Source organism: Malaya genurostris, chromosome 1 (assembly GCF_030247185.1).
Source record: "Malaya genurostris strain Urasoe2022 chromosome 1, Malgen_1.1, whole genome shotgun sequence".
Taxonomy (NCBI): Eukaryota; Metazoa; Arthropoda; class Insecta; order Diptera; family Culicidae; genus Malaya; species Malaya genurostris.
Window position 1 is genome coordinate 142,457,079 of NC_080570.1, and position 20,396 is coordinate 142,477,474.

A 20,396-nucleotide genomic window follows, 5' to 3' on the forward strand; every position below is an offset into this window, starting at 1 on the left:
AAATCTGACATTTGTTGATTCTCTCTAGCGAGCTGTATTTCTGTTTTAAACACATCAACTACGGTTTTAACATTGAGTACGGTTTTGCATTTCGTTAAATATTGTCTTACTCACAAAGATCTCACATCTTACCTTAGTTTGTTTGGCAACGATTCGTTTCCCGAGCGAGCGAGCGAGCGTCCAATCAAAGATTGTTTTATAACAAAGTTCCCGTTCCCGGAACCACACTACACAATGTATATAAAAATGTATTTCAAAATTGGCCTAACCGTTGTCGTCGTCGTCGACAAGCTTCAACATCGGCATCCCGATCCGGACGACTGGTCACTACCATCGTCCAGCTTAATCGGTGGATCCTTCGTATCGACGAACAGCTTCGGAACGCCCCTCCTAGCCTGTATCGTTGAGCTGAGGACGATCGTTTCGATGCGCTTCATGACCTTATCCAGAAGCATTTCGATTGCCACCTTGACGTTGTGTCCGGTGAAGGCGCTCGTCTCAATGTAATCGATGCTGTACTTGTCCGCCAAACTTTTTGCCCGTGACTCACTAATCACCCGCCGGTGGTCCAAGTCGGCCTTGTTGCCACACAGCACAATGTCCGGATCATCACAGTAGGCGTGCTGCTTCAACTGCTCCATCCAGTTCTGCACGTCCAGGAAGCTCTGCTCGTTGGTGATATCGAAAATCAATATGAAACCCATCGAGTCCCGGTAGAATGCCGTGGTCAGGCTGCGGAAACGTTCCTGACCGGCCGTATCCCATAGCTGCAGGTGTATCCGATGGTGGATTCCATTTGAGGTATAGAGCTGAAGAGAGATAGCGAGCAAATATTGACAGCAATCAGAATGATACAAATCGAAGCAGGCGGCTTTCGATCAAACTTACCACACGCTTCTCGCGGAAATCTATTCCAACCGTCGAGATAAACTTGGTATGAAACACCCCATCCGTGTACTGATAGAGGAAGCTAGTTTTTCCAACGCCCGAATCGCCAACGGCAAGAAACTTAATTAGATAGTCATAATCTATCGATGCCATGCTGAGAACCAGGCCAGGCAACCGGGTCCCGGTGGGTTTCTGCAAGCAAAAAATCAGACGGGAATGGATCAGTAGAGTTGTAGGCAACGTGCGGAACAGGACCGGAAATGATGAAATGGTTCATGCTGACTGACCGAAAGCTAAAATTCATGTTAAATAGTTAATGAAGCCTGTGAACGATTTGCCGGTCTGTCGTTCGCTCCATTCCGACCGATATCACGCAAAGCTTGCCGGACTTACATGTGTGGGTGTGTTGGTGAGAGGTAAACGGAAATTAAAAGATGTTTATCGTGTCAAGTCTGGTAGTAAGGAGCGATGGCAAACAATCTTACCATTGAAACATTACATTCCTGGCGTAGATGCTATTTCTAATGTATGTTTTGTTACGAAATATCATGCTGATCGCAAACTGTTTTGACATTGGTGCACGGAAAGTCGTGCACTGTAAATAATCTAATTTCAATTAGTTACAGATTTCATTTGTTTCACTCAATCAACCTTAAAATTCTAATTTCCAATTCCTCGGTCGAAAATATGCCGAATTCTTATGAAGAGAGATAAATCCCAAACCATTCAAGTGACAGAAATTGGTCACGAGTGAACGCTATCGAGGGTCATCCAAGTGCCCGAAGGTTGATGCAAAATGGTAAAAATAACCGCAGAAATCCCTCGATGAAAAGTTTCAATCGTTTTTACATGCGGCATGAATTATGAATCAATTAATTAGCGGGACGTTCGGTGATCAAACACAGCAGTAAAAACGGCAACGGAATACTGTCGGTCGGTCGGTCGGTCAAGTTTTAATGACTCATAATTACTTAATTATACCCAAACCTCATCATTACCTGCTGGTCGTGCATTTAACGGAAGCCTTTCATATACTAGATGCCTTTACAGAGAAGCACAAAATATTTTCCTACGTACACCGATAACCGGTCGGAGACAGTTCACCGGTTTGTTCTGAGCACGATTGAAACCTGGTTGGTGTTGGTTTCAACCGATGACATTGTAACATTGTTTACCGAATTTGTAAGTCAAGCAGCCGCATATTAATGAACCGTTTCATCTGTTGATAATCCCGCGTGTTTTTTTTATCTTTTCTTCGTTTTTTTTCCGTTCAAAATACGTTCCGAAAAGGATAAACCTTATGAAAAGACAAGGTAAAAAATTACGACAAAGCCTCGGTTTAATCTGATTGCTCGATGTTATTCTATTCCAGCCACGTTTTCTTGATTCGAGCAAAATATGAAATTATTTTACCCAACCTTTCCCAACCGTAGTCGGCGGCACGAAGTCGACGTTAGTGCTTCTGCATAGGAAGAAAATGTGTAGAATGCGCTCTATTTGCAGGGAATAAATTAAAATGTCAGAGGAAACGGTTGAATAATCTTTTATATTATCATTCAAGTGGGAGCTTCCCAGCTTACAGTCTTTTGAAGTCAGATGTAAACTTGCGAATTAACAAATCGGTCTTTCCTTACCGATGGAATTTTCGATCGCAACATTGAGCTCCATAACAAAGCAATTATCTCTCATTTATTTGCATTAATTAATTTTACTTTAATTTTGTATCTCTACTCTACTCCATTCTAATCTACTTCTTTTCTATACTCTACTTCTTACTAATCTAATAAGAATAAAAACTCCAAATACGGAAATCACTTCGATTCCTCTGCAACGGTTAGAGCGATTTTAACAAAACTTGATTTAAATTAAAGGTCTGGATGTCTTAAAAGATACTGTACAATTTCATTCAGATCCTACCTCCGGTTCTGAAATTATAGAGCGCCAAAACATTCAAACCGTCATGCAAAATGACGATGCAAAATCAGTACGCATCGGTACGTGTTTTGCTCTGTTCGCAGCGTGCCTTGTTCAATTCCGTATAGCGGGCAGGGTTGCCACATTTAAAACTATACTTTTTAGATGAAAAATCTGCAAATCTGTATCGGAGGATCAAAATTCTGTATTGAAAATCTGTATATGATAATGATAAGAAATTAAAATGAAATTAAAGTCATTAAATCGAATCTGAAAATGACAGCTACTTTTTGCTTATTGTAATGTAATTGGCAATCATTACTTTTCACTATCTTACACGGTAAACTGGATCCGTGAAACCGTTATTAAGTACGACGATGCAAAATAAGGACAAATAATTTGACACAACTGTTTACAAATAGAAAAGGTTATGTTAGTTTATACTCAAAGAAAATTTCTAATTTTTTCAAGTTAGAAAAAAAAATATTTTTCACCAGAATCTTCTGGTGATATTTTTGAAAATATAAGTAACATGAGAAAGGCATCAATACATCATTAGATGAGTTTAAACAGGTTTTGCCTTTCTCATACAGAAAGGCTATGCAATCACTATGAAAACCGACTTTCGAAGTCATATACCATTCGACTCAGTTCGACGTGTGCGCAAAATGTGTGTGAGTATGTGTTTGTGAATGTATGTGTGTATGAATCAAAAATGTGCACTCAATGGCTGGACCGATTTTCACAAACTTTGATTCAAATGAAAGATCTCTTGGTCCCATATGTTGCTATTGAGTTTTATCCGGATCGAACTTCCGGCTCGGGAGTAACGGAGTAAAGAATGCAAAAAAATGAAGAAAATGTGCAGTTGAGTACCCCAGTCTGCTATTAAATTTCATCTGAATTCGACTACCGGCTCGGGAGTTATGGAAGAAAATGTGCAAAATGAACTAAACAGTATAATCGATTAACTCAGAGAGCGCTCATCCAATGTTCACAAGCATAAAATGAAAAGTCTCACAACCCCATACAACCTTACCGAATTTCATCCGGATTCGACTTCCGGTTCTGGAATTAAAGGCTGATAAGTACAGGGCAGGCTATTTAAAGTGAAAGCATTTGTTTCTGAACAAAATATATGAAAAAAACATTTTTATATAATTTTTAACATAATTTTTTTGGTTGAAGGAGATATGTTACAGCTAGTTTTTGAAAATCATATCGCGTAAATAAACACCTTTCGCCTTTGGCCTATCCTGTATGAAAATTTCATTTTCAGGAGCGTGTTTTTATACATGACACGGAAAAATCAAGTAAAATACATTCAAATAGCCTTCAATAAAAATAACTCTTCAATTAGTTGATGACCGAATATGTTGATTTTGGGTTCCAATAATTAATGTTAATGTAGAATTACACAAGTTCCAATAAGTTAATGTAGATTTTTATCCAAATCTGGCTTCCAGTTCTGGAAATACTGATTAATGTGTATGAAATTGAAACCTGTCCTATAGAGCGATACTGTAAAAATCGTTAAAATTCTTCTAAATTTGATTCACTACTGTCAATTTATAGGTTATGCTAGGTACTGGCCAAACAAACCGATTTCCGCTATACCGGTTCCCAGTTTCCGGTTCCAGCAGTACCGGAATTAAGTGCTCGAATACTGAAAAATTGAACTCTCTTCATTTTCTAAGAAAAAGTTGATCGTCACTCGAACCTGCGTTCTTATGCATTCCGTGCATACGCGCTACCATTTCGATATACGTTCTACTGTGTCTGACTGGCGTTTTAGAGTGACTAAAACAAGATTCAGAGTGGCGAAATGGTATCATCTTTTCTGTTAGTTTATCATTCTTTTGGATTCTTCAATATATGTTTCCGCTCAGTCTTTGCAACAACTGGATTAAAACAGGTTTTTAGATATCGTTCTATAAGCAAATGACTACAAAATAATATGCGTTTTGCGGCAGGGGCCGTATAATCTACAATCTTCCACATCACAAATTTTTACAAACTCCATTACGATAACAAATTTTTACAAACATTACAAACAAACCATTCCAAGCCTTTTTATTCATTGTAATAAAATGATTTTCACACTCCTTCTCACATTGTCTTAAATACGGATTGAGTAATGAATTCTTACTGGACTGTTCGTTTCGGTTTTCGATCAACCCGATTTACAGTGGCATTATAAATGTCATTGAGTTTTCGCTCATTTTATGAATGTGTTGGTGTAAAAATTGAGCGAATTACGCCATTTCATTAAACTCCAGCTGGAGGAATGGATGAATTTGAATTGGATGGAATTTCAACAGTTTATGCTGGAATTCTAAGACAAACTGGTTTATAATAAGTTCTGTATATCCGAAAAACTTGAAGATTTCAGATTTCGTATTCAATTATATAAATTTTGAAATTTTGAAATAAACTGAAAATCAACACGAAAACGTGTAAAATCGGGAAAGAATAAGAATAAAACGAATTGACAGTTCAGTCCGTATCTTTTCACTCAATTCCGATAGATTTCCGAGCCAACCGGTTGAAGGCGAAATTCATTCGGAATCGCCCACATTATCAGATCCGAATGGATTCCGAATCGGCGAGAAATTTTCATTCGGAATTCCATGTGGAATTCATGCGGAATTCCGAATTAAATCCAACTCCAGTGCAACAACCGATTCCGAATGAATTTCGCCTACAACCGGTTGATTCGGAAATCTGTCGGAATTGAGTGAGAATATGCGGACTGGATTGTCAATTCGTCTTCTTCTTCTTTTCCGATTTTGTACGTTTTCGTGCTGATTTTCAGTTTATTTTTAAATGAAAACATTACATAACTGAATATACAAATTTAAATCTTCTTGTTTTTCGGATATACAGAACTAGTTAATAACCAGTTCTTCTTAGAATTCCATAAATGTCAACATAAACTGTTTAAATTCGCTGGAAATTAGCAAAACGGCCTACCTTAGTCAGCATCATCCATTCCTCTAGCTGGAGTGTAGTGAAATGGCTTAAGGCGCCTAAATTTTACAATAACACATTCATAAAATGAGCGAATATTCTATGACATTTATTATGTCACTGTCAATCGGGTTGATCGAGCAGCCAATTCAGGCGAAAATTCTAGCACTGAACCGATCGAGTACTGAAAAATTTCGCATTCCGTCATTTCGATAATGTGGGCGGTTGTTGCACTGGAGTTGGAATTTATTCGGAATTCTTTCTGATTTCCACATGGCATTCCGAATGAAAATTGCTCGCCAATTCGGTATTCATTCGGATCTGATAGTGTAGGTTGGATTACTATATTCACAGATTTTTCTGTAAAAACCACTGATTTTTTCAGTCCGCTTTGCTACGCAGATTCTATGTCACACATCACAGATTTTCTCACATTTAAAAAACAAAGATTGCTATAGGTTTTTATGATTATTTCGAAAAAACTGACAGATTTTTTTTGGGTTTTTCACCAAGATTTTCACACATTGTTATGTAGTTCACGATGAAAACGATTTTTCATTTTGTAACACAGATTTTTATGAACAATTTTATACTGAAGATAGATGACAATAAACAGATGTAAACATCATACGAACCATATGTTTATCGAACCGTACAATATTTGACGTTTACTTTATTCTAATACCATGTTCACATTTGCGCTGATCAGTGCAGTAATACTTCATTTAATTCAATTGAAACCGAATGTGAAACACACTGAAGGTCTCTCTACTGCAGTAAACTTCACACTCTGACACACACACATCGTTCGGTGACGTACCGAACCGGCAGTTCGGTGACGTACCGAACCGGCAGCATTCCGTTCTTCAATCGATTCTCTTCAAATCAAACATAAATAATTGTTCCCTCCTTCAGTTTTCATGTTTAATACTTTACTATAATTCTATTCATTCAAAAACTTCAAATGACTAGGTACGATTATTCAATTCACGATGAATTTTTGGAGCTTCACTTAAGTACGGCATCAAAAGTGAAATGAATTAGAAGGAATATGCTGACAGTCAGTGGCCATCAATTTCCTTTTCATTTTATATTATTCGATTGAAAATGAACCTTTACCAAATACAAATAATAATACCCCTAAGTCCCATACAAACGAACCGTCAATGTTTGGTTCACAGCCTGAACAAGTAAGCCTAGCAAATTACTCCCTTTCATTGCGATAGTTTGAAAATGTGGAAGGAGATCGTTTATGGCAACGCTTTATGCTAGTTGCTACGTTGCAAAACAAACTTGTCTGTTTATGTTTATCGTTGCTGTATTAAACTGCAACAATCAGTCTAAATCAGATAAAAACTGTTTGTTTATTTATTTTTCACTATAATAAACAGTAACTATGGTGAACTTGTTCTTACCCTTCAGTGTTGCTAGTTTTATAGAAAACTCGTTAAAGTACACCCAAGCAACCAGAAGTTCCACAATTACTTAAAAAGTCCACTTTCTTGCTGCTTGAAAGTACACGCGGAACTTTTGAGAACTTGAAAGTACAGATCAAGTACCGCGTGAACTTTCTAGCTGCTTAAGAAAACACGTGGCAATTTTTGACAGTTCGAAGTACAGAACAAGTTCCGCGTGAACTTTCTCGCTGCTTAAGAGTGCACGTGGTACTTTTAGCAACTTGAAAGTACAGAACAAGTTCCGTGTGAACTTTTTCGCTGCATAGAAGCTGAACAATGTATTCTAGAAGCAGCTTAGAAGTTCGTTCCGCAGCGTCGCGCGAACTTTCAAGTGTGGATAATTACTTAAAAAATGGGCTACTTAGAATGCTATTGATTAACTTTGAGAGCTGCTTAAGCCAAATCAGTCCCTTTTATCCGAACTTTTGGTTAGTTGGGCATTGTCACTCTGACAATGTATCATGACAGTGTACCGCACGATGCAAAATGTGTCCTTGAAAATTTGTCGAAGTATTCCGTATTATAATTTGTATTTGCCTTTACCGCACTGGAGCTGATATACCCAAATAATATGCATATCACGTCAAATATTAATAAAATAATATCATTTGCCAATTAAGTTGACATCTTGAATGTTCTCTTTAGAAAAATAGATTAATTATATTACCTTATTCTCTTAATATTCAATCATGATTAAATGAGTCCTTTCAATGCCGTTATCCGTGTTGCTAGTCGCGACATTTGACAATTCAACTTGAAATGGTGATATTCATTGACATCAAATTGGGTGGGATATCAAGTGATGTGGCACGTGCTATCTATCATTGAAAATCAAGTATATCCGCATATCACTTGATATTAGCGCTTATGTAGATGTTTGCTAATTTTGACAGTGTTAATTTTTACCGAATGATAGACATAACAGTATTATTTCCGGACATTTGACGTTTACAGTGAATGTTCTGAAATGTTCAGTTTTGTTGACAGATTTACTATCATCGGATTACAAATCGACAAAATCATTCTAAGGAGCTCGAATAATTCACCGGAGATCTATTTGCGAAGACGTTTGAATTTTCATTCTGAACATGGCCTTTCATGTATTTTATCTTCCATCGTTCAAACGAAACAAAGTCAAAAAATTAATCTCTTTCGTGGAAACCCGGCACCCTGCATGAGGGTGAGATAAACATGAAACGACGACAGCAGGTGAGTTACCATGGTTTGTGGAATCCGCACAACGGTAATAGGCACAAAACGGAAACACAATTCAAAAGTTTCAACTCGTCTTTGGGGCACATTACAAGGATTAACTTCCGTCTTACAGAGAAAGTTTTTTATTTTCGTTCATATTTCTCCGACAATCGGTACATTTCCGGTTCGATAAATTTTAGCAAGGGTCACAGACGTTTCATATTCGACCCATGTATCTATCAATGTGATATAAACAGGTGGGGCAGAACACATGGCTTGCTTGCTTTGGTAACCAAAAATTTGTAAACTGTTCGGTATGACGACATACATGAAAAATAAACATGCTATGATTCAATGCCAACTAGTCCGAACGATGTGACGAAAGCAAGCACGTGGTTTTTAGTTTTACTTGGCTTGCTAAAGCAACGTTAATTTCACTAACACAAATGAGTTGTGTTTGCCCCACCTGTTTCTACCACATTGTGTATCTATCAGATTCAGCAAGAGTATATATCCAAACGTCAGGCCATAAACTAACCTACAATGATTCAATCGGCCAACATTGCGGTAGCCCAGATACTTGTTGAATCTTTGTTTTCTGACGTCAACCCGATCGAAATCACGTTCCCGGAATGATGGTTCAGCCGACGACACGACCTGCCACTCGCTTTTAAAACTGTATCGTACATTCAACTACCCCTCAGTAACTCGTAATGTCAAAATGAGATCTTGGTAAATATGTTTGGAACTGGCAACTCAGATTGATAAACTGTTGATTTTAGAATAACGATTTCCTTGGTTACGTTTGTTGTTCAATTAAAAATTGTGAATCGAACAAAACGAATCAATGAGTGTAAATGATGAAATACTCCACGGTTTTATCGTATGTCGCAAAGTAAGAAAACGAATGCAAATATCACATCTAACGATTTTTGTTAAAAAGGCTTCAACATCGTCTGCTTATGCGCCTATGCCCAAAAATTTAATGAAATGGACGGCCTTCAAAATAGGAAAAGCACCAAAGGAGATTAATTAGCTTGACGAATTCTACTCTTGAAAAAAATTTTATGGATGGATTTGGGAGGGGGGGGGGGGGAGGGTTCCATCAATTCTGTTGAACAAGTAAGAGCGTCTCAATTCGTACCACTGGACAATTTCCATCGAATAATCGAAAACTCGGTTCGAATAAACAGAAAAGCAATGGAAATAAAAAAATGTTAAAGCCATCCGAATTCAGCCATTAAAATCACGACACTCGAAATTGATACTATCGAATATGGTTAACGATCCGACAAAATATTACTAAAAACTTGTGTGATAAAAATAGGACGAAAAATTAAAACGATTAAGACGACTTAGGCAGACCCTGTCAGCTTGAGGCGAGATCATTCTTGATTCCAAAAACGCCATCGCACGGCATTACATTCAACATATCATGTCTCCATTTCTTATCAGGAAACAATTGAATGGTAACTTCGTAAAATTTTCGAGTATATTGATAGTACAGTTCGCATTCATAGTTCATGTAGAGCTCCACAGCGAAATCTGGTATACACACAGTTAGATTTCGTACAAATTCCTGGAGACTCAGATTTAAAACCAAATTAACCAAAGCTTGTAGGTTTTTCCAAAGCATATATTGTTACCCACCGTCTGGTCAAACTGAAATTATAAATCTGTTAAGAAAAACATCTTAAATAATCTTTAAAACTTCCCAGAAGCAATCTAGCGATATTCGAATTCAGACGAACTTTCTCAATTTATTTGTTTATTTATATTTCTAGGGTACCTTGGTAACTATTTGTCGCAACCAGAACAGTGTTGCTTGAGAATTTTATTTTTATTATTAACAAGGGGTCACTATTTTTATGGTAACTGACGGTAAATCGCTCACGGACACTTTTTAATCCGATTTTCCTTCAAAGTGCCTGGTCGTGTCGTCGGTTCAGCTAAGTCATAACCTCATTCGATTCTTTTACGAGGAATGCAAGAACAATAAAATCGAAAACGATTTTCCCGGGCAAGTTCTGCTTCACCGAATCCCTGCAGTAATCGTACGCAGCTGCTGGAGGGTGACAATTGCCGTCAGCAAGCGCGTACAGAAGGATATACATTTGTCTTTTCAACACCTATCCGGAGGTGGGTTGAAAACGTGCATACAAACATGATCCCCGGTACCGATTTAGAGCATCATCTCGGGTGTTATCATTTTTTGTGATGTTCACTACTCTGTGACTGTTACTGGCAACAGACAGAGAGAAGGACATAGAAGGCGGTGACCGAAAGCATAACGTGGTTGCTACGGTGATAACCCCGCCGAGAATACTGGCACCGTGGGATGAGAAATGATGAAAAATGTTCGCTTTTATAAGTTAAATTGGCTTTAAACGTATTGTTTAGAACAATTGATTTGCCGAGATGAAAGAAATAACGTGTTTTCGAAATCTCCTCCTACCTTTCGAGCTCCCCTCGCATTGAATATATTTTCATATGTATTCCGTTGAATTGTGTCACGTTTCGTACGATATGCCAACCATTCAAACGGTGCTCTGCGTGCCCACAATCCACCGTCGTTCAACGACGAAGCCCACGGTGCTGCCAACAACGTTGATAAACTTTTGTTGGAGAAAATGTAGGTTTATTGACGCAGATGTTTAGTTGTATATCGCAAATCTAGAGGGCGGCTAGATGGGTGTTGCACTCTACGTTTACGATGCGTCAAGAAGTACGTCACGTACGTTGTGGATTCGAACTTTTTCGGAGAAGATATTTCGATCAAACATTTGTCAATTATTATTTTTATTATGTTGTTTATTTTACAACGTATTCTCTGTTTGATTTGACAGCTGGTCTTCAGTTGTTAAAATGGCTTCGAAGCAAGAGATGCAAACGTCAAAACTATGCTCGCACATTGTGAAAATCCGAAATACTCACACACTAAATTGACGAAATTGTTTAATGTGACAGAAAATACTGCCACTAACGTAACAAAAAAAACCCAAAAAACGTTTGTGTCTCGAATACCGGAGGTCACGAAAACACCAAAAAGTGTGGCTAGCTTATTCACCCACTAAAAAACCGTACCGGACTATCGGCTTACAAGAATGTTGTGACTTCGAATTTGTGATCATTCGCAAAACAATGCGGCCAGAGTTAGATGGTGGAACTTTAAACAGCTCCCAGGACGAGAGTATTATACATCAACTGGAAAGGTGGTAGAGATTTTCAAGCATTTTAAGCAGTTGAACCCGACAACTTAGTTTCTCTGTTCCTGTGGTATAAAGAGCGATATTTTCATCGCCACCGGGACCAACAACCAGAAAAATCATGTGCAGGTATGTCTGTAGAAAAAAGTGTGTTCTCTTTCCTCAAGCAACGCAATTGTTCCGTCCTGTTTTGAGTGGGTTTGACATCTTGCCTCTACCAGAAAAAAACTGTCCTACCACGTCATAGCTTCGTCTAAAGGAAAAATATTAGGCCTTCGTCAAGCGTAATCTTAAGAAAACACTCTGGCGTTCGCTTTTGCTAAAACAATTGCTGAAGTGACTATTTTTTCTTTACTCTGTATGAATTCAATATAACAAAGAAACACATATTGATATCTTATACCGTTTTCGTTTTTGAACCTACTCGCGGGTGACTCTGACCACGTGTAAAACGAACACATGGTACGCGCCCTAAACAACAACTCATAAGAAAAGAAAAAATAAACAAACTCGCATGGATGTCGTGTGCGAGCCGAGAAAATTTTCAGAGTGAAACTACGCTATTGGAGTCCGATCTAGAGCGATCCCAGGTTGCTAAAACAAACATGTCAAATGTTGTTTGGGCGACTCTGGGCCAGCACTCGAGCTGCTCTGATCAATAAACGAAAAACGGTATTAATTAAAGGTCCAGGTCGATTTACACACGATCTTGCTTGGATCACTTTCGATCGTAAAATCCTTCGAGAACATCTTACAAACGATCCATGAAATGACGACTAGCTGTCGCATATCTTTCTTTCTCCTCCTTCCTCTGTTTTTTCATTATTCTGTGAACAACACTAATTAAAACACAATTTTCCATACACGAGGTTTTTTCATCAAATTTATACTTTAAGGGCTGAGGTCAGTAGGTCGCGTATAACCACTTGTCACGCTCTGTGTATTACATTTCTCTATTAGAGTGCCTATAACCAGAGTGACGACTTTTCATCCGTAATGTTGGCAACAATTCTAAACATTCAATTAGTTTTACATTGCACTGACAGGTCGTTTGCTCGTTTGGAACTGGTAGCTGTCATTCCAAACGAACAGACGACTCTGATTATAGTCACTTTACTCTCTATGCTCTCTCTTGCAAATATGCATAATGACTCTCGATGTGGCCGGGTGGCCAAGAAAATTTTGATATTTTCGGTTACAAGTTTGACTACATCACATAAAATTCAATAAAGCTACCGCTTGTTTGGCAGCCTTTTTGAGCCGATTTTATTTATCTCTCATTTTTCGTTACGTTACCAGGAAACTGGAACAGAAAACAATGGCGTCGCCACAGAAATCGACTTACCTTCACAAAAATAGCATTCACTTCGATTTTATCGCAACCACGCCTATGTTTTTATGCACTAATCGCATCTAAATTAAATTATCTAAACATTGTCAGGATAGATTTTTGATGCATACCTTTGAAGGCGAGATATTCATTGAACAAGTTGAAAGTTGCCGTTTTCAGCTATGCAATTCTTCCTTCTGAAAAAAGACTTTCCCGTCCGCTAAAGTTAATGAATCATTCTGAAATTTTCACAGAATAATCTAAACTAATTTTCCAAGATAATGTTAGTTGGGTTTTTTTTATATTCGTCACCGTTTCTGAGAAAATCAGATTTGAAGCGTGAAAATAGCCCTCTAAAGCGCCCTAAAATACACAGTACCGTAAAGTGGTAGATTTTTTGCTATTTTCCCGTTTCAAATTAAATTTTCTTGAAAACGATGCAGAATATAGAAAAACCCACCTGACAATGTCTTCGAAATTTAGTTGAGAATATTCTGTGAAATTTTCAGAATGATTCCTTGAGTTTAGCGGTCGTGTTGTATTTTTTTCTGACTGAAGAACTGCTGAAAATTGGAACGCTCGGAAATGCATACCTCTACTTGTTCATCGAATATCTCGGCTTTGAAGGCTTGTATCATAAATCTACCGTGACAAAGTCTAGATAATTTAGTTTAGATGCGATTAGTACATAAAAACATATATGTTATCGCGATAAAAATTAAGTCTTGTAATTTTCTGTGAAACAAAGTCAGTTTCAATGCATCCACCATTTTTTTTCGCTTTGGTTTCCCGATAGCATTCTGAAAAAGGAGAGAGAAATAAAATTTGCTCGACAAGGCTGCCAAACACACAGACATTCAATTTTTGTGAAAGTTGAATATTTTTTCATTATTTATTGGAATCATGTAATGTCCAACCCATACGATAGATTAATGTGATAAAACTTCTCATCAAAATAATGAAATGTATGCTGCCAACCCGGTACAGTTTGCTCATATACGAGAGAGTACAAGAGAAATACGATGCGCAAAGGGAATTGAGCGAACCACGTGGTCGATTTAAAACTCAACACGTGGCCCTCTGTCCTCAGACCTTAAGAACAGAGTTTTCTACGAAACAAATTTCTCTAACGCTAAATTTGGATAGCAATATTGCACATCTGAACTTTTCATATATTTTTTCCACCTAACACAAAATTTTAATCGATTGTTCTTCATGATAGTATTTATCATACACTACAAACAAAAGGACCTGGAAAATGATCGAAAATGCACATTTGAAGACGAACATCAGAAAAGGTCCCAAGAGCAAATGACAGTTTATCAAGATTTGTAGTTTGGATTTTAATTTTTCGGTATGTAAACAAACGCGATAGTAACTACGACGAATCATATTGTGTTTAGTATTGGGAATAACACTTCAGTTTTTTCGACAGTTTTAAATTGATTATTAATTTTTATCACTAAGGTATTGCCATAACTAATCAATGTAAATAGTTTGTCTTCCTAACAATTCTCGGTTGTTTTTCCAGCAGGCCGTAAGAGCAAATGACAGTTTCTCTTTGTTTGCTTTATCTTCTATCTATAACGTTTATCGCTCAACTCTTTGTGCATAAAATAATACCTGAAACTTTCGACTTTCAAACAGAACTGTGAAATCCAAGAAAATCTTTATAATCACATCATAATAAACTAAAGATAATGCGAACAAAGTGAAACTGTCACTTACTCTTACGGCCTTCTGAAAAATCAACCCAGAATTGGAAAATTCTGTATAAAATGTTCAAAACGACGTATGTAACAATGAGAGATTTTCTTTGTTTACTTTCTCTTTCGATTATTGCGAAATATTCCTGCTTTTTTCGGTAATTTCTCCAGAGCAGATTACAAGATGATAGCTTTAGTTATTATTATCGGTAAATGATTGGAGAGAAGGATTGCTAAGAGTGCCGTAATAATCAAAAGAGAAAGTAAACAAGGAAAATCTCTCATTGTTACATACGGCGTTTTGAACATTTTATACAGAATTAATTTATTTGAAGGAATTCAAAATAAAATTTTCATAATTTTTCCTCTCAAACAAAGTTTATACTCCAAGATATACGCAACTTTGTTTCATTACGTTCCGTTGTCAAGAAAACTAAAAGTAAACAATCTAGTTAAGTATTGAAGTCTTAAAAAAAAGCAGTAGTAAATCGCGACCGGGTCTAAGCCGAACATTTTTCAGAAATTGACACTACGCCTATTAGACCTAGGTGATTTGTAGCTTCAACCTTCCCATTTTGTGACCTGGAAATCCATGCATTAGTTGGCTACCAAACAAAGATAAAGTGATCAATCCAAAATCCAATATTTAGGAACCACGGGACTAATTCCTATGGGGCTAAATCGGACTATAAAGTTTTACACAGAAATAAAGATCGAACACAATTTTAAAATAACTTGATGAGCGCAAATGAAATGAAACCGTGTTCGGATAGACTGTTGTTTCGAAATTTTACGATAATTGATGTTGAAACTGACTTTAGAGTCTTTATTGAAGACTGTTAGTTGTTTCGCTATATATAATGAACGTTTTACATAAACTTACGTTAAATCTAGTTTTAATAAGGGATAAGAATGGAAATATAAATATCAATATTAAGGTACATTTCGAGAGTCTGTTGAGAATTTCAAAGCGAAGTTTATATGTCCGATTCTATAAAGCTACCCCACATTTTTTGTCCGAGTTAGCCCCGTACAGGCAAACGGAGACGCAATAATAATTTTATTACCCACGTAATCAAAAGTGCTCAATAATCACTGGATCCAGCACGAAGTGAACATTCGAAAGCACTAAAAAGACCTGTATTAAAATGCACAAACATCAAATATACCAAAATATGATAGAAATTTTAAAAAAAATATGTGAAAAACGTACACTTTTTTACATAAACTCGATTGACGCCAAACTAAATTGACTAAGCGCCATCCAACTAACTGACGTCTGTCTGTCACATGAAAGCGCGTTTTCAAAACCAATCCATGGTTCGAAATAATTGCTGGTTTAGAGAGATATTTGAGCTGTCTGCGGTTTAACCACAGACTAACAGACATGACAGTATGAGTAAATTCTTATAAAAATAATTTTTCGTGATGCACTAGTTCCACCTATATTGTACTGCGTGAACTATTTACTATCGGTACACCCCTTGTGTTATGTAAAAGTTTTTTTCCTAGTTGGTTTCCCCTCGTTTGTCAACACCAATCAGCTGCTTGCAGGGATGCCTGATTTCATCAAAATATTTGAAAATGAATCGTCACTATAAATTATTGGATTACGTTGATAATATATTTAACTTTTTCGCGATGTTGGAAGGTAACCATTTATTTTTCTCAACGTTGCTCATCTAGATTATTTTTTATTGTGCTGGTAATTTTCCCCCGAAATTAAGTGGCGGCAGACCAGAAGCAAGTAAATATTGTAACAAAACGGGTTCGATTTTGTATTGCGTTGGAGGATGAGAAGTAGGCACAATTATGTATATAGTTTTGGCAATATGTACTAAATCTGTATACTGCATGGAATTCGCATGGACGTATACGAATCAATACATTACAGGTAATTCTGTATAAATGGCAACTCTGATGGTAAATGAAAAAACTAAACACAGTCTAGATGACAGACAGGATGTTTTTGATATGGTAACGTGGCGACATCATGACATATGCGTGTACTGTCCCAACTGAAGGAATATTCGAAATAACCGTTAAAATGATTGAAGAATCTAATTTGAGTGTCCTGTCTGTTAGTCTGTGGTTTAACCCCGTGTCCGGACTAGCCCTGGTCTCCCCTAGTATTGTGAGCTTATCAAATAACCTAATAGTAGCTTTCAAATGAGTCTAAGTCTTTCGAAATTGATTCTTTTATCTCCGAAAAATTTTGTTGCATTGAAAAACACTGAAATTTGTCGGTTACACATATAACATTGCATCTCTCATAAACGGAAATATTCACTATTACCTATTTAATTGACATTGACATTGACATTGTTAGCTTTCTAATAAGCCTAATACCATGTTCACATTAGCGCTTATATCCCTTGATATACCGAGATGATATGCATATCACGTGGTAGTGTTCACATATGATCGAAATGATATCGTTTGACAATCAAGTTGTCATATTGAATGTTCCCATTAGGAGTAAGATCAATAATATTGCTTTTCTCTCCTACAATTCAAATAATAATTGAAGTCTTGCATTCAATGGTCTCCGAACGCCAGTATTCGTTGAAAAATTCGAAATTATAATGATTGTTTATTGTCACTCTCAAAGTGACGTTCATAAATGAGTGCGTTCAATGCCATTATCCGTGTTGCTAGTTGCGATTTTTGACAACTCGATATGATATCGTACATGATATCCCGTATATCATGCCAAAATGGTGATACGCGTTGACATCAAATTGTATGGGATATCAAGTGATATCGCACATGATATCATCGGATATCAAGTATATCCGTATATCACTTGATATCAGCGCTAATGTGAACATACTATAAGTTTATCGAAATTTGTTGAGGCATCTTCGAGAAAATTCAGTCTATGCAAAATGAGAAGTGACAGCCATTTGATCTCCGAATTTGGTCCATAATTCAATAGTAGCTTTCGAATGAGCCTACCGTCTGAGAAAATTGCGAGGTAAAAAACAACGCATTCTGTCGCTTATGTCACTCATACCATTATTACTTCGAAACCGTAAGCAAATACAAATTATAATACGGAATGCTTCGACAAATTTTCAAGGACACATTCTGCATCGTGCGGTACACTGTCATGATACACTGTCAGAGTGACAATGTACTTTAACGAATTTTCTACTAACTAGCAACGCTGAAGGGTAAGAACAAGTTCACCATAGTTACTGTTTATTATAGTGAAAAATATAAAAAACAAACAGTTTTTATCTGATAATCAAGATTACAAGGCGAAATGCAAGTTAAACAATAATCTAGAATGGTTAAGCCACAATTAATATTTTAGGTTGAAACGAACTGGTAAATATGTTTAACACTCTGCGTTCGCACATTAGTTGTAGGAGGAGCCGCGTGATTGATCATTAATTAATTGTAACTTTTTTGTTGTTGTATACCATGCGTCTCCATATTTCAAAAGAAGGAGTCACACGGAATAAATAGATCTCACACCTAGGTGAACGACTTCTACATTTAAAACTGGAGTAAAATGAGAATATACAAAAACGAGACATGGTTCACTACTAGTTTTCTGTTTATTACTAATTACACCAATGTACTGTATTATTTTTTTGTATTTTCCGTAAGTGCCAGCGATACGATCTTTGAACTTGATCCACAAATCAATAGTCGCTTGGAAACGAGCCTCGACTTGCTAAAATCGGTTGAGCCATCTCCGAGAAAATTGAGCGGTTCCGATCTCGCTTGGTATATAACACTATGGGTCTCCGAGGGTCCGTTTGAAAGTCGGGTTTTCTAGTAATTCTAAAAACCTTTCTATAAATAAAGGCAAAAATAGGTAGGTAGAAACTACCAAAATTTTCCTGTAAAACTAGTTCAACTGGTCAACAACATGTTTCAATACTTGAAAATATGTCAGAAGGCATTGAATATCCTTTGAATCAACTGTCAAAATGAGTTGTTTTGACACTCGAATTCGTCGGTCTCAGAAGGCGTAAATTTACACGATTTAGGTTCGGTATGAAGCGAAAGCGACATAAGAAACCTTTGTACTGCGTCACGTGAAGAATATCCGGTAAGCGAAATAACCAAATGCCAATTACTACGGTAATAAAGCTTGAATTCTATAATTGCATCAACACTTGCTGTCTCAGAAGTATTTTATTTCGTTTCCATTCACTGAATTCATTCGAGCGAAATGTTAATACTGTTTCGTATCCAAACACAATTTACAACCTCAATCCTAAACAAACTTGCCCCCCTATGTAAAATTTTTCGCAGCCTGCTAGTCTGGTATTTATTTGTACTTTCAATCTACCTGCTTTAGATTTTCAAAACCAGAAATACTTTCAGGAATGGCGCATCTATTTATTCTAAGCCCCCGCACAATCCACAACAGCCGAAATACCGGTGCCTGGGTCCGCTCCCACGTGTTTCAAAAGTAAATCCTACTGAAGGAAACGTCACCGAAGACGTCAAGAGCTAGATCTTAATCGAAAAACCTACACAGAACCGGGTTCTCTTCAGTTCAAGGCAATCCCCTCGTTTTGGGTATTCTCGTAAAGCTATTATCATCTTTTCATTGCAATTTTACCCAATCAATGTTTGTGATTTTCTAACCACACCGAGTGGGAGACAGAAGAACATATGAAATGGGATGTCTATCTGTCCAGGCCGATTTACTGGGCAACTTCTCCTTAAAATAAGACCAGTTTTGCTGAGAAAGAAACCCCATTCTGGAGGCGTAATATGATTAGAGATCCATGTCCGAACAATAAAACAGTTTATTTTCAAGAGGTCAAAATTAATGTTTCACACGTTCAGAACGTTGTCAGAAACAGAAATCGGTTTCGCATCCCATCTTTTAATTGGATGGACTTTCGCAAATTCTGTTGATTATGAGTGTCTTTTTTTGTCGACAAAATAATAAATATTGTTGCATTTTTCAAATTAATTACATTACCCATCGTTTCCCACATGCCGACCAGAGAGAGAGTGGTAACTCTAAAATTAAATCAATTCGAAATTGAAACACCGAGTCCCTCCCGTTGTTTACAACTAAACAACGCAAGTGGCTTTCTAACGTAGCCCAGCATCAGTAATGGTATGGCGATGGTCGCGTGGTCATGACCCATTGCTGTTTTGCGACGCTCGCACCTGTCAGCAGCCGACCATTGCTGGAAGCTATTACCATCCTGTTTGGTACGATGATGACATCGCCCACAACACTTCTATTCTGGGAGTTATTTATTTATCTGCCCGTAACAGATTGTTTGAATCGCGGTATAAACTCGTTATTTGTTTCGTTTTTTTTTTTGTTTTCGAACGATGCTTCATTCCGAATCCAGTTGGTAGAAAAACTAATTTAACTTCAAGGATTTTTTAATCATTTGAATGTAAATGAGTGGTGAACAATAAATTAACGATGCATTGAGAGTTTGTCATAAAAAGTAATCGGACCGATGCAGCTCGACCAGATTCACTGGGTGTAGCAGCAGATACACACCAAAATATTCATTGCAAGTTTTTTTTTTTCGAAGTTTTGGTGGTTGCTGAAAACTAAAACTGCATTTTTCCACGAAAACAATAACTATTTAGTAGCTGTCACACCTCCCCAAAGTAACAAAAAAAAACGAAAAGGGAAACATTAGGGTTGGGCGTAGGTTGAAAATAATTGGTGAAGCAGTTTTTTAATAACGATGGACACGGACTTCTGAAACGCGTTTAAAGTTTATTGTCT

The 20,396-nt window shown here is 37.1% G+C and overlaps 1 protein-coding gene across 1 annotated transcript in view; it reads right to left on the reverse strand.

The window, feature by feature from the left end:
- Positions 1–10: 10 nt before the first annotated feature.
- LOC131425991 (ras-related protein Rab-27A) overlaps positions 11–20,396 on the reverse strand; it is a 39,408-nt gene continuing 19,022 nt past the window's right edge. Inside the window, exons 2-3 of the mRNA XM_058588358.1 lie at positions 889–1,080; positions 11–809 (exon numbers count right to left, since the gene is read on the reverse strand). Of these exons, the coding sequence (XP_058444341.1) occupies positions 294–809; positions 889–1,041 (669 nt within the window). The 5' untranslated portion in view covers positions 1,042–1,080 and the 3' untranslated portion in view covers positions 11–293. The remainder of the gene's footprint in view (positions 810–888; positions 1,081–20,396) is intronic.